General features: G+C 36.9%; 1 protein-coding gene across 1 annotated transcript; it reads left to right on the top strand.

The window, feature by feature from the left end:
• The first annotated feature begins 3,444 nt into the window (after nt 1-3,444).
• LOC149380796 (BTB/POZ domain-containing protein DOT3-like) lies at nt 3,445-5,601 on the top strand. The gene is made up of 4 exons (XM_089601608.1): nt 3,445-3,664; nt 3,762-3,831; nt 3,913-5,001; nt 5,097-5,601. Exons 1-4 carry the CDS (start codon nt 3,459-3,461, stop codon nt 5,466-5,468), a joined length of 1,737 nt encoding a protein of 578 aa, XP_089457734.1. The 5' UTR covers nt 3,445-3,458; the 3' UTR covers nt 5,469-5,601.
• Nucleotides 5,602-14,928: the final 9,327 nt, after the last annotated feature.

The raw sequence follows: 14,928 nt of genomic DNA, 5'->3' as shown, positions 1-14,928 counted from the left end.
TATTCATAAAAATTATAAGTAAATATTATTTACAAATCGCCGTTCGATAGTAAATAATATTTACAAATCGCCGTTCGATAGTAAATAATATTTACAAATCGCCGTTCGATAGTAAATAATATTTACCATTTGAAAAAACCAACATCTTGAAGCGAGAAAGTCAATGTCGTTTATAGTGTGATCTCTTCTCTTCATCTTTCATAGTAAAACGTGCAAAATGAAAAATAACTGCAGTAATGTTACACATACTCGTCGGCTCGTTCCAATTTGTCCAAATCATAACCTTGATAGTAAATAATATTTACAAATCGCCGTTCGATAGTAAATAATATTTACCATTTGAAAAACAACATACCTGTCTCAGATTTGGCCAAGATCGAGGTCGCCTCGCCGATCTTGACGCAATCGCCGTCGCGGAGCTCGACTCCGGCACCGGGAACGACGGCAAACGCCTGGAGAAGCCATTTCCCCTTCTCCGAAGCGGCGGCGCGTGGGCGATCCCGTCGACTCGCCGTCAGATCTTTGATCGCCGGAGGCTTGGCGGCGGGGAGAGAGTCCAAAAGGAAATCGCTGGTCGGAGTGTGATTCTTCATGGCAGAGATTATATTTTCGAGCTTCACGGTCCGGGAATGATGTGCTAGGCTTGTAGAACTCGCTCCACAGAAGACGAAGAAGAAGAAGAACCACAGAGACGAAGAAGAAGAAGAAGAAGAAGAAGAAGAAGAAGAAGAAGAAGAAGAAGAAGAAGAGGTGGGTCTGGAGGAATAAAACGTACGAAATTGGGGGTAAAGGACAATTTTGGAAACTCAAAATAATTTGGGCTATTTCCCTAATAAACTAATAGTTGGGCTATTATTTTAAAACTTCTCTCTTCAAGTGGCTAGTTGTTTACAAATCTCTTTTAAATAAGAACTAATTGATTCGCGTTTTTTAGGAAAGCATTTATTTGATTATTCAAATTTTTCGTTTCTTTTACATTTTAGAAATTACAAAAATAGCAGCAAAGGGTATTTGGGTAAGTTAATAAAAAGTAATGGCTATTTTTTAAAAACGTTTGAAACGTTGGCTACATTCAAATTACAACGTTTCAATATGACTAATTTGCTAGAGTACACATATTTAAGTCATATTAAAGAATTATATTGTTAGCCGTAAAAAGGAGTGTTCAATATTCTAACCAATATCTATTTAATATATTTTTAAGCTAAAAGTATTTTAGCCTATTCCTAAATAGAAAATTACAGGAAAATTCCCAATAAAGCTTTTTTTGGGTATATCGTATAGTCATAAGAAGCTAATAAAAATGTATAATAACAAATATTTATCATAAACGAACCCTTTTCCAATGGAAATTTTAGAAATATATGAAATGTCGTTGCTGGTGGAAAATTGTTTACTTTATACTATTTTAATTTTTTTTACTAAAATTTTGAAAAAACTTAATAAAAAATATAAGTTTCTGTATCATCTTGAACTTTTAAATGAAAAAGGCACTTGTTTAATTATGATTTAGAAATTAGTGTTTAAGATGAAATATTGAATTTGTTTAATATAGTTTGCTTGATTTAATGTATATATCTAATCATGTTTTATAAAATAAACATATCATAATAATTTTGTAATAAAATATACAGATATGTCCATAACCATCTTAACCCTAAATCCTAAAATAATCATAATTTGAAATTTGTTGGAAACTTGCTAAACAACTCATAAAGTCTCTAAAACAACCATCAAATTAACTGAAATTTTGTTAGTCAGAGACAAGATGTCGCACACAATGTAGAGTCAAAATATGTGACAGTATGTTCCGATGCAATAAATGAATAAATGTAAAACAGTGCGTAAAAGTAAATGACACAATGAATGGTAATTCAGTTTGGTGCAGCGTCACCTACTCCGGAGGACAGTATGCCCAATGAAAATGAAATTCACTATATGAAAAGTAGTGACTAGCACAACAATGGACTTATATGAACGATCCCCGCTTCAATGCATTTTTTCTATTACTACCCGTGAATTCCACTCAGTTTCCTCCCGAATCTGATATCCCCTCACTTCCACTCTCAAACACTCTACCAAGTGTTTGGTAATCGTCAATTTCAATGCTCATGAATAATCAATAACGAAATCACAAAAACCCTCACAGCTCTCTAACACTCAATGGATCCGAAATAGGGTCTAGAGAATCACACCACATACATCACACAATTAGTTTATCAGTCCGCCAATCGTGCACGTCTAAGAACCCTAAAAGTATAAATGAATGCATCAAGACTACTAAGGGCAAAACCTCTTCTTTTATAGTAGTCAACACCTCTGGAAGTCGAATTAGGGTAACAAGACACGTAACAACATTAACTAACATGTTAAACTTCACTACAAAAATTCACCATTAGTATCATAGTTAAAGTAACCTCACACAATTGCTAAACAAATGAAAACTTTGGCTAAATTACGTATCATCCCGAAATGAAAGAGTGAGCGTCTAGATGAAGCCGAGGTAGATAAACAATGCAAAGAGGATATGACTGGACCGGCTATTAATGAAAATCGATCTCAAACAATCAAACTTGATTTTAAGTATTGAACTCGTAATTCAAATGGGATCGGACCGATTATTATTATTTTTTATATACTTAGGGTATTTAACTTTTTCATAAATAAGTGGAACTTGTTAATTATTAGCATGTTTATATTTAGACTTAATAATCTGAGCCATTCTTTTTTATGTAAACTTCTAAAATTTGAGGGTTTTGTTTTTTTTGTTTTTTTTTTTTACATGGGCCTAAATTGGGCCGGATTGATCGTAAGCAGTTTGATTCAGATTTTTTTCCCTTGCCTTATCAATTTTTCCGAATACAAACATGTGGAAAACATATCCAGATCTTGAAAAAAATGTAATGACATTGTTGTTGAAAGAAAACCACATATAATTAGGCCTATCTCAATTATTAGCCTAAGTGTAGTTGTTTTCTGAAATTCGGACACCACATAGTTTTATTCTCTTTATTCAATTACTACGATAGCTTTCAATGCAAAGAGGAAAAGGAAAGAGAGACAAACTCAAACCACTAATAATCATGCAAATTCAAGAATGTTTATTATTTATCCATTCAGAGATAGAAAGAGACTGAGAAATCAATGCTATTAGTATTGGGACATCACAAAGAAAGTTTGATCTAGGCTCCTCTCTCGTCCCATATATTAGTGGATCAAATTTCACAACATTTTAAACTTATTTATTACTATATATAATACAACTATGCTCTAAAGTGACGGATGATGGAAAAAGGTAACAACCCTCATTATGGCCTAGCTACCAAATATAACAAGGAATTTATTAAAAAAAAAAAAAAAACTATAAAGAAGCCCATAAAGTTTCATATGGTTGCTTATAAGTACCAAATAATTTTCTAAACAAAGACCATAAAGTCTGTGCTGACCATCTTTTGATTATGAATACATTTCCTTGTAAGAAACAGAAGCGACAGTGTGGAATATTTGAAGGAAAAATGTATAGCAAGTTTGTTTTTCCTGGACTTATTAAGCCCAGTTCCAAAGGAACGAAAAGTGAAGGGAAAGCCGATGATTGTAGTTTTGTCGTTTCGCCGTCAAATGTGAGCATGGCTGCAAAGAAAATGGAGAAAATAGACCAGAATTGGTAAGTGATAATATATGACTCTGCAATGCTTAGTGTCCTTTTATTTTTATTGGTGTGAATTTTGATTTTTATTTCCAAGCTTTTGTTTTCAATGCAGGGTTGTTCAGGCCTCCGTTGTGAGTGATTTAATCGTGAAAGTTGGAGATACAAGCTTTCATTTACACAAGGTACATATAATATGTTTAGGCTAAAATGAGATGTTAAGCTTTTCATTCTTTCTTTAAATTTAGATTTTTTTTTTTTTACAGCTTCCTATGGTGTCAAGAAGTCAATATTTGAGTAGAATGGTATTTTTGAGAAGGAACAATGAAGGGAGTGATTCAAGCACAAAATTACAAATTGATAATATCCCGGGCGGAGCTGAGACTTTCAAGCTTGTGGTGAAATTTTGTTACGGTTGGAAGATTGATCTCACGCCTTCCAACATCGCTCCGCTATATTGCTCCGCTCATTTTTTGGAGATGAGCGACGATTTCGTACAAGGGAACCTTGTTTCTAAAACCGAGGTTTTCCTTAGCTTTCTTATATTTTCTTCATGTAGGTACACATTTCAAATCCTCAAGAGCTGCGAGGCTATTTCGTATTGGGCCAAAGAGTTGCGAGTCCTTCAGAGGTGTTCAGATTCTATTGCCTTGAAGGCTTCTACGAATCTCGAAAAAGATGAAGAAGACGGGAATAATGTCGAGAGATGGTGGTTTGAAGATGTTTCATGTATGCGTATAGATCACTTCATTGAAGTTATTCAATGCATGAAAAGCAAACGAATAATGAAACCTAGTCTTGTTGGGTCATGCATAGCTCGGTGGGCTAACAAATGGCTCTCAGAAACCACTTTTGAATTCAAAGACACGTCATCAAACACAAAAACCATGATGCACCGACTACAAAGAGTCACGGCCGAGAGTTTGATCCGAGTACTTCCATCTGAAGAGTGCTCGATGATTACTTCCAATTTTCTACTCCGCCTTCTTAAGGTTGGTCTAATGATGGAAGCCAATATTGCTCTGTTGGAATGTTTGGAAGAAAGAATTGTTGGCTCGTTAGAGCTATGTCGTGTCCCTGATCTCTTAGTTGAGAGTTATAGAGGTGACGAGAGTGTCTACGATGTAGGCATTGTTACTAGGGTTGTTCAAATTTATATTTCTCGTGTCTCTAGTAACTTGGTCGTAAAACCAAAATTACTTTCCATTGGAAGATTGGTTGACGGATATCTTATGATAGTTGCCAAAGATAAGAGCCTTGATGCCAAAACTTTCCAATCACTTATCGATGTGCTGCCAAAAGATGCCCGATATTGCGACGACAACCTCTATAGAGCCGTAGATATGTACCTCAAGGCAAGTTCTTATATTTACTTCTTTATTTAGTTTTTATTATTGCATCTATAAATATTGCAATATATATTAATTGGTACAATAATGTTTTTATACAGGAACATCCGGGCTTAACAGAAGTACAAAGAATGGATTTATGCAGATTCCTCGAATACCATAGATTATCAAAAGAGGCATGCGATCATGTTATGAAGAACAACCGGTTGCCCATCGAATTCTCGACAAGGTTTCTCCTTTGTGATCAAATTAACTCGGCAAGCTCCAAATCAATTTTCATGCCACAATTTCGAGAAACAAAGACTCGCGCAATTGTGAAAGCGAATGGTAAAATACTTGGGAAGGCGTGGAATATTTCTCAAAAGGAAGTAAAGAAGATGATAAAGGATGTTGAGACCATGAAGCTGCAACTTAACGATCTGCAGAAGTGTAGGCTTGTACTTCTTGGAAAACTAAAGGGATGTAGAGTTTGAATAGACATGTATTATTTCTAAAGTTTTATTTCATTTTTCTTGTTATTAGTGAAAAATCATTGTTATGCTTCTTGTTGTGTTTTGTACATGACTATGCTTTGTTCATAAACAAAATAAAAATGAGATATGGTTTCTACCTAGTTCAATGTACACTAGTTTGTGAAATTTCCTCGAGTTGTCTTAACATACTACCCGAGTCTTGTGAACCGAGTAGAGAATTGCCGATTACTCATGGAATTTCAATGGCAGCCGTCCGAAGAACAACTTTCTAACGATTTTCACCATTTAAATAGCTTTTCGGGCCCCAGTAGATCAAGTTAACGAATCCCGAGTGAACCTCGCACAAATCACGCCCCATCGATAACGAGGGAATAACAAATTTCTCACATGTTTAATCTACAAAATAACTAGATTGATATGTCATAATAAATTTGTTGTCAATGGTTCCCACAAGAAGAGTAGTAGTCTTTACTTATGTACATTTGATGTAATAAAGTCTCACGAAGACTCTTGCTTGTAACTGCTGAATCATTAATAAAAGTTGAAACGTTCATTCATTCTTCCTTGTCTGTTTGAAGCTTTATGATAACTATAGTCTTTAGTCCTTAAACAAACCTAACAACATATGAAGAGACAAAGGTAGATTTGCATGAACAAACTCTTCATGGTTTGCTTAAAACAATATATTCGCAATCTAAAGATCAAAGGACTATTGATCTCAGTACGATTGTTAGGAGAATCTATGATGTCTGGTTATGGGACATAGAGAGTTTGAGACTCAATAGTTCTTCTAGGTATCTTATAAAGTTACTAAATTGACCAGTGCACTTCTAGAGACAGAATAAGAACAAACCATTTAACCTCTTATGTCTCGAAGTCACTACGTATGAATTGCATCATGCTTATCTCAATCATGAAATGACACTACTACGAATTTGGTTTTCTGATACGCATGACTATCAGATGCGACTAGTCGCACCTAAAACTTGCATCTAAACGATTTTCGGGTGCGACTAATCGCACCAGACTGTCAACCAGAAGTCTAAAAAATTTCGCTTAAATTATTTTTTCTTTTGAGTATCAGGTGCGACTTTTCGCACCAGATAGTTTAAAAAACTTTTAGGTGCGACAAAGTTGCACCTGATTGTTTAAAATTTTAAGCAAGCCTTCTTTCTTTCTTTATCTTCCTCGTTTTTCTTCTATTCTCTCTTCCTCTTCATTTCGCTCGGTCACCTGCAGAGAACAAGAAAAAAAAATCCAGCAACGAGAACCATCCCTCATCACCATCCCGACCACCATCATCATTTCCTCACCTTCTTCTTCTTCCTCTTCACTCGGCCCTCGCGTGCCATCACAGCTCCATCGCACGCGCGTCCCAGCCGAGCAGAGCGCCACCGCCGCGAGCTCGCCATGGCCGCCGCCCGAGAAAGAGACGCTGGGAAAGAGAGAGAGCACGCCGAGGAGTCCAAATTCACGGAAATTTTGGTAAGAAAATCAAACCCGAATGGATTTGTGAGAACTAGGGTTCGAAATGGGGAAAAAATTGGGGATTTTGATTTTTCTCGTTTGATTCCGTGAATTGATGTGTCTTGGTTGTTGTTTGAGATTGATATGAGATGATTATCACCTTAACTTGTGGATTCAAGCATGTTCTTTGGAATTTTCTCATGAATTTTGAACGAATTTCAAACAATTAGGGTTTACGAATGTTTGAAATTGGGGGTTTTTGATTTTGAACGTGGTATGGAGATTTTGAGGTTATTTTCATGATTATTGGTTTGATTTGAGGTTGGGTTTGTGGTTTTTTTGGATTCTTGGACGAGGTTGGTTTGAAACCCAATGCATCATGGTTCGTGTTCATAGTTTCTCTTTTTTCCTCGCTTCTCTGCAGAGAGGAGTACGATTTTGAGAAAGACAAAGGCGCAGATTTTCACAAACAGCGCTATGAGTTTTTGTTCATTAACATTGTTTCTGTTCAAATGGTTTTGTATCACAGAATTTGAATTGAGGTAACCATTTAAGGAATGCTGAAACAAGTTCGTCCTACAATAAATAGCCCCAGTGTGTAGTTGAACTTAATTGTGAAGTCTTTTTTTTCTTTGCTTCTTTTGTAAATATGTCAAGCCATTCCTGAATTAAATGTGTTTCCCTATTTTAGCATCTTCAGATATATTATATTTGAACTGTCAACAATTTGCATCTTGTTTAGGCTTGTAAGCTGAAATTGGGAGATCTGAAAGGAGCTTTATTTATCCACAGAGTTAATCTTCTCAGCACCGTATTAAAATGGTTTTGATCGCACTTATTCTTTTGGGTTCTCAAATGAAGTTTTTATTTTTTATTTTTATTTTTGACTCTTAATTTAAGTGTTTTTCAAATCAGAATTAACTGCATACGTTTTATCTTTTGGTCAGGCACATATGTGATTTAGTTTAGGTTAAAATTAGTTTAGGTTAAAATTAAGTTTAGGTTATAATAATGTGATTAGTTTAGGTTAAAATTAAGTTTTCATTTTTTTTACATGTTTTGATATAGTTTGTGATATAGTAATATGTTTAGGTTAGTGTTTAGTTTAAATTTGTTTTTTGTTTTAATTAGTTTTGATTTATTGTAATTTATCAATTAGGAATTGTAATTGGTGTGGAGTTGTTTTAAATCAGCATATTAATTTTTTTTAAAAAGATAAATAGCATCAGATGCGACTTTTCGCACCTGATAATCAAGACTTTCAGGTGCGACTTGTCGCATCTAAAGTCGTACCTGAAAGTACTTTCAGGTGCGACTTTTGCACTTTCAGGTGCGAAAAAAAGTCGCACCTGATGCTATATTTTGTACTAGTGTGAGACATGTCATTTCATAGCTTATGTATTCTCATTTGAGAAAGTCAGAGTTCGGACTCACTATGTGATTCTGAACAGGACCTATTGGTCAAGTACTAACTTATGAAGATGTCATGAGTAACTTTGTGAAGATCTCATAGATATGGAATTTATGTAAAAGATTGCTGAAATGCAACGTATATCACCTCATGCTTTGTTCCTTGGAATGTGAATAAATGAACTGGCCAGTGTCCAAATTGAGTCATGACTCTTTTGGATGAATCAATGTGACTTATTAGCTCCTCGTCAATATATTGTTTTCTAACTTATTCACAAGCGCCAAAGGAGTTGAGGAAATAACAGCTAGAAGGGTAAAATGGTAATTTTGTAAATCTCATATAGCTGATGATATTCATGAAGGGTAAACATACATAATATTCAGTGGATCCACTCATCACACTTAAGTTCAATTCTTGAGTAGAAAATAAATTTATTTGAATCGAGAGATTCTCAGTGTCAACTCTTTAGTGGAGTCAGTTGACATTAAACTAAACTTGGAAAATGTTTGTGAACTTTTGAGTCCAAGTATGTTAGCTCAAGCTTTGTTCATTTGGATCCATGAGGTCACTGTCATAAGTCATTTCGAGTAGGATTAGTTAAACTAGAAGATAAGTCAAAACAAGAACTAGACAAGTTTTACGAAAATTGTCTAAAGAGTATTTTTATCTTTTTGGACATAGGTTGAAATGAATGTCAATAAATAAGTTTTTTGACTGTCATATGATGACAAATGAATTAAACCACATAGCCATTTCAATGAATTTGGGCCTTGAGGATTAATTTCATTTCATAGAATTTTACTTGAAAATTCTTAATGGGCTTTTCTTATGTTGTCATGAACAAATGAAGAAACATCTAGAAGCTCCTTCTAGAAGCCCTTGACCGTCCATACCAAGAGAGAAAAAAGAGTTTATTTTGTGCATTGATGTATGAAGATACTTGCCAAAAGAAAAAGAGGAAATAAATTTCTTCTAGAAGGAAAGAGGATGGGCGGCACACAAGGCAAGAGAGGCGAGAACAAAAGAGGAAACAAATCCAAGGACTTGCATGGTAAGTCTTGGACGTCCACATGGAGAGAAAGAGAGGCAAATATTTGCTCATGAATATGTGATATTCTATAGAAAAGAGGAAACTACCTTTTGAAGGTAATCCTTCTCCTATAAATAGAGCCATCATTCTCATTGTTTATCATCCCACAATTTTAGAGATTGAGAGCTTCTCTCTCTAGAAAGTGGCCGCCCCTCTCTCTCTCTCTAAGTATTTTCTTTTTTGTTTTGGCACCTAGATCCACATTTGACCTAGCATTTTGGTTTAGCTCTTTGACTCTAAGACTTGTTCTTGCGTCGTCGTGTTTAAAAGTGCCTACACACTAATTCCTTCTTACCTCGAGTGATTTATGTGATAGAAACTTTCGTGGTTATTCGAATTCCCGAAGAACGAAGAAAGACGAGCTGCGTGGGGAGACGAGCGATTCAACCTCCACAAGCTTCTCAACGATCAAGCTACACAAAGGTTAGGAACCGTGTAATTGCTCTTAGATAGTTTTAATTTAAAAATAACGTGTGCTTGCTCTTTATCTAGGTTAGTAAAAATCGTTTTACTTGTTTAAATAATTTTTTTTCCGCCGCTTGCTAGAAACGTTAAATTTTTCTTAATCCTAGATCTATTCCAACACAATTCCCTATGGAGAGGAGGATCATGCAACAGAGTCCTGGCACGACCTCAGATATTGACACAGAGGCCATTAAAGCCTTGACCGCCCAACTAGCCATTGTACAACAATTGACAAAGAGGCGACGAATGGTGAATGACGTGCATGTAGCCGCACCTGAACATTGCTATTGGTGCAATGCAAAACAACATCACCGATCACTGTGTGCATGGACTCGCTAGTCACATGGAGGAATCGAATTTTGTTGGAAATTACAACCGTCCCTTGTTCCAGAACTACAACAATAATTATATGGGGGCGGAGAATAACTCCCATAATTTTCACGTAGAGTGGGCTGCAAAATCAGCAATAATTACCTCCACAAAGCTTCCTATAAGAACAAGGGTTTCTTCAATAACCACCTCCAGAGCCCAAGTCAAATCTTGAAGAAATCCTGGCGGCATCAATTATCAAGATCCAAAACACGTTCAGAAGTCACACCGCACCAATTCAGAGTCTCAAGACATATGTCGGTCAGATTGTCGAAGCCATTATTGATCAATCGAAATAGACTCTCCTAAGAACTACCAAGAAGAATAAAAAGGAGTAATGAAAAGCCCTCATCCACCGAAGCGGCACTGCACGAGAGAGCCCAAAGGCAGACAGAGGCAAATCCTCTTCATCAACTACGCCCGCTGCCAAGCCATCTCCACCTGAATGCCGCGAGACCTAAAAGGCCGGGAATGAATTTCTCATCAGGTGTTCGTTTTGGATTTTTTGGAGGCCGAAGTGACTCCTGATCCTAACGGGAATGAAACCCAAACTAAACTCCCACCTCCGCCTAACAAAATTTTGTAGCACATGCAAACACCAGTAAATTGACCTGCCCCGATAACTTCCCCAGTATTTCAACCTCGTCGAGGTTGTGCGAGCTCGGCAGATCCCGCATCTAGTAGGACGGAACGTCTTGGAGCTCGACCGGGCTCTGCTGGGAACCCGGGGCCGAGCTCCTAGCAAAACCAATTGGAGTATGTTCGAAATCAGTAGTGGGCGGAACACCAAGATGGTGAGCCCGCAAGGGTTCGCAAACAAGTTATGCTCGGATCTGATTATAATCATCACGAGATCAATTTGCTGCAACGAACTATGGCCAAAGCTGCGATTCGACTGCGGGCAGTTAGGTCGCGGTGCACAACGCCACTAGCGTAACCCCAAAAATCAATCGGCTCATCGAAGAAACTCATAGGACCCCATTCACCGAGCGTATAACTAATGTTCACAAGGCAAGAGAGAGGCAAGAACAAAAGAGGAAACAAATCCAAGGACTTGCATGGTAAGTTTTTTACGTCCACATGGAGAGAAAGAGAGGAAAATATTTGCTCATGAATATGTGATATTCTATAGAAAAGAGGAAACTACCTTTTGAAGGTAATCCTTCTCCTATAAATAGAACCCTCATTCTCATTGTTTCTAATCCCACAATTTTAGAGATTGAGAGGTTCTCTCTCTAGACAGTGGCCGCCCATCTCTCTCTCTCTCTCTCTCTCTCTCTATCTCTCTTAACTATTTTCGTTTTTGTTTTGGCACCTAGGTCCACATTTGACCAAGCGTTTTATTTTAGCTCTTTGACTCTAAGACTCCTTCTTGAGTCATCGTGTTTAAAAGTGCCCACACACTAATTCATTCTTACCTCGAGTGATTTATGTGATTGAAACTTTCGTGGTTACTCGAATTCCTGAAGAACGAAGAAAGATGAGCTGCGTGGGGAGACGAGCGATTCAACCTCCATAAGCTTCTCAACGATCAAGCTACACAAAGTTTAGGAAACGTGTATGGTCAAAGTATGTACATGTGATTAAAACTATGAGCTTGAAAATCGTTTTCGAAAGATTACTCGTTTTTTGACAAGTTAGAATTGCTTTCTTAGATATTTTTTTAATTTATTGCTCGTGCCTTTAAATTTAAAATCATGTTGATTTTCTATGACCTTGGGATGTTATTAAAACACATTAAAATCAGTTCTAAATTTTTTTAATTTTTTCATAATGAAAAATGTGTTTTATTAAGTTTGAGAAATTTCGGGTAATTTCATGGCTAGTTATATTGTCTTGCTAGTTTTGTTTGTTTACTCGTTTCATTTTATGTTTGTTGTTATTTACTTTTATACTATGTTATTACCATTTTAATAAAACACATATAAAAGCTTTAACAACTCTCTAAAACATTCCGTTACACTTGATTCTTTTGCACTCAAGTCAGGACTTTAATTATGTCCAGTTTTCTTTGAGCTCGAGAAAAAACCTACGGTAAAAGTGGCATAACTCTCTACTTAGAATTCAAAATTTAATGATTCTTGAATTAAATTAAAGGTATTTTTTGTCCTCTTTCCAATGCCGTTGGTTTTATGTCAAAAGGATATCGGAGCAGTCTGTTATGGCGATTTTACTCCATGGTGCGCGACTGCTCCGAAAGTCCAGTTTTTTTAGAATTTTTGAATTCCGGATTTCGGACCCCACTCCATGAGTTATAGAACTCTAATGAGAAAATTTCCTTGAGCAAATTTTTTTTAAGATAATAAACATAATGTGAAAGATTAAACTGTTTTGATTTTTGAAAAATTTACTTATATTGAATTTCTTTAAAAACTAGTTTGATTGTTGAAAATCGTTTTGACTTTCAAACTTGAAAATGTTTTGTCACCCAAATTATATATGTTTTTCAAAAAATTTCCGAAACTATATCTATATCACATATGTTCAAAATCTATATGCTCTTGAAAATTTGAGTGGGAGGTCTCCTCGAAGACGAGCCGAAAAAATAAAGATGAGTAATCTCAAACTTTCAAGTGTTCAAGTGAGTTGAAGTTCACACTTTCCTCATGCACTTTCCCGAATAGAAATAGGAAAATGTCCGAGTATGTACCTTGTGCCTTTATGCACTAACACTGCTCTTCCTTGGACATGAATATCTAAGATTCATTCTTAGAATTCCACTCTATCGCTCTATAACTAGGAAATGTGTTTCCAAACTTATATGAGACGATGTGCCAACTCTAAAAACTAATTGGGAGGGTTATACTTATTGTTTACAACCCACGATCCCCAACACTAATGAAAAGTGCAATTGTCGCCAGACTAAGAGTCACCCTCGTGGCCCTCTCTTAAATGAGAGTACTCAACGGTGCTTTGCTCTGATCATTGCTCAATGAGCTACGTCCGAGAGTGAGACAATGAGACAAGACCTCCCCTCGGTGGATTGTTTTTCAAAGTCGATCTTTTGGACTAATAAGTGGTTGGTTACACACTTAGACTCCATCCCTAGTAATCCTCCCTCGAGGCCCTGCGAAAGGATTTGAGTGATCAAACTTTTTTATAAGGTGGCTAGTCAAATATGATGTATTGACATCTTGGCTATGCGTCAATGATGATTCATTTACTTGTGAAAGGAGACTCGTTGCGGCCTTCCCTTGAAGGAGTAAAGTGTCTACGTTGATTGTAAACGTAACCTCGACATCGTCCTTATCGTTAACAAACACAAATGGGTACTCACGACCCCGTGTCTTCCTCAGACGAATAATGATTCGACTCAAGAGGACGAAGACGCCTAGGCAGCCTGGCTCCGCTCCGATGAGATTTCGCGGTGCTATATCTTAGCATCGATGAACAATGTGCTGCAACAGCAACATCGTGACATAGAGATGGCCACCGACATGCTCTACAATCTCCATGAGATGTTTGGAGGGCAAGGGCGTCAGACCAAACAACAAGTAGTCAGACAATTTATGAATTGTCGCATGAAGGCTGGGACTCCCGTTAGAGACCATATGATGATGATCATTAGTTATCTAAACGAGATGGAGATCCTTGGATATGAGATTGATGGGGAGACCAAAATAGATATGATCTTGGAAACTCTCCCCGAGTATTTTAATACCTTCAAGCTGAACTACTCCATGACCAAGCTAGAGTACACTGTTACCGAGCTTATGAAGGAGCTTCACACTGCTGAGGGTCTCACTAAGAAAAAGAGGACTCAAGGAGAGGTACATGCTACTGCCTCCACCTTTGAATCTAAGAAGAGACCTCGCAAGGCCAAGAAGAAGAACAAACCTAAGGTTCAAAAGAAGAAGAAGACGCCAATGGTTCCTAAGGTGGACAAGTCGAAAGACAACTGTCACCATTGCAATGAACCTGGTCACTGGCGTAGGAGCTGTTCTGCCTACCTCAAGACTAAGGAAAAATGTATTATACTTATTACCGAAGCATGCTTAGTAGCTGATAATGTATCAACGTGGATTCTTGACTCCGCTGCTACTAACCATATTTTTTGTTCCTTGAATGGTTTCAAGAAAACCAAAAGCTTAGAGGAAGGCGAGTTCTGTTTCAAATGGGGTGATGGGAGCCTGGTGTCCGCGAAGGCTGTGGGATCCGTGACGCTGTCTTTTGAAGACCGCACTTTAAACTTGAATAATGTTTATTTTGTTCCTACCTTCGGGAAGAACTTAATATCCGTTGCTCGTCTTCTTGAGCAAGATTATTGTTTAAAGTTTATTAAGAATGGAATTAGAATTTCTCTTTCCAATAATTCTTTCGTCACTGATGCATGTATGAAGAATACTCTCTTTTACATTTATCCCACGTAACCTTCACTTTTAGACACTGAAATAGATAACGATCTAGTTAGGGAGCCAAAGAGGATCAAACTTTATGGTTCCTCCGATCTAATAAAATCAACATATCTCTAGCACTTAAGACTTGGTCATATCAATCTAGATAGGATTAAGAGATGTATGAGGGACGGTCCACTCCAAGCCTCTACAATAGGTTCACTACTTACTTGTGAATCTTGTATAGAAGGAAAAATGACTAAGCGACCTTTCTCAGCTAAGAGACGAAGAACCACTGAGCTACTAGAACTTATACATTATGAT

Source organism: Urtica dioica, chromosome 11, assembly GCF_054948205.1.
Source record: "Urtica dioica subsp. dioica isolate 48M chromosome 11, U.dioica_male_clone48M_v1_H2, whole genome shotgun sequence".
NCBI lineage: Eukaryota > Viridiplantae > Streptophyta > Magnoliopsida > Rosales > Urticaceae > Urtica > Urtica dioica.
Note: the sequence above shows the minus strand (reverse complement) of the source record. Positions and strands in the feature narration are given on the sequence as shown.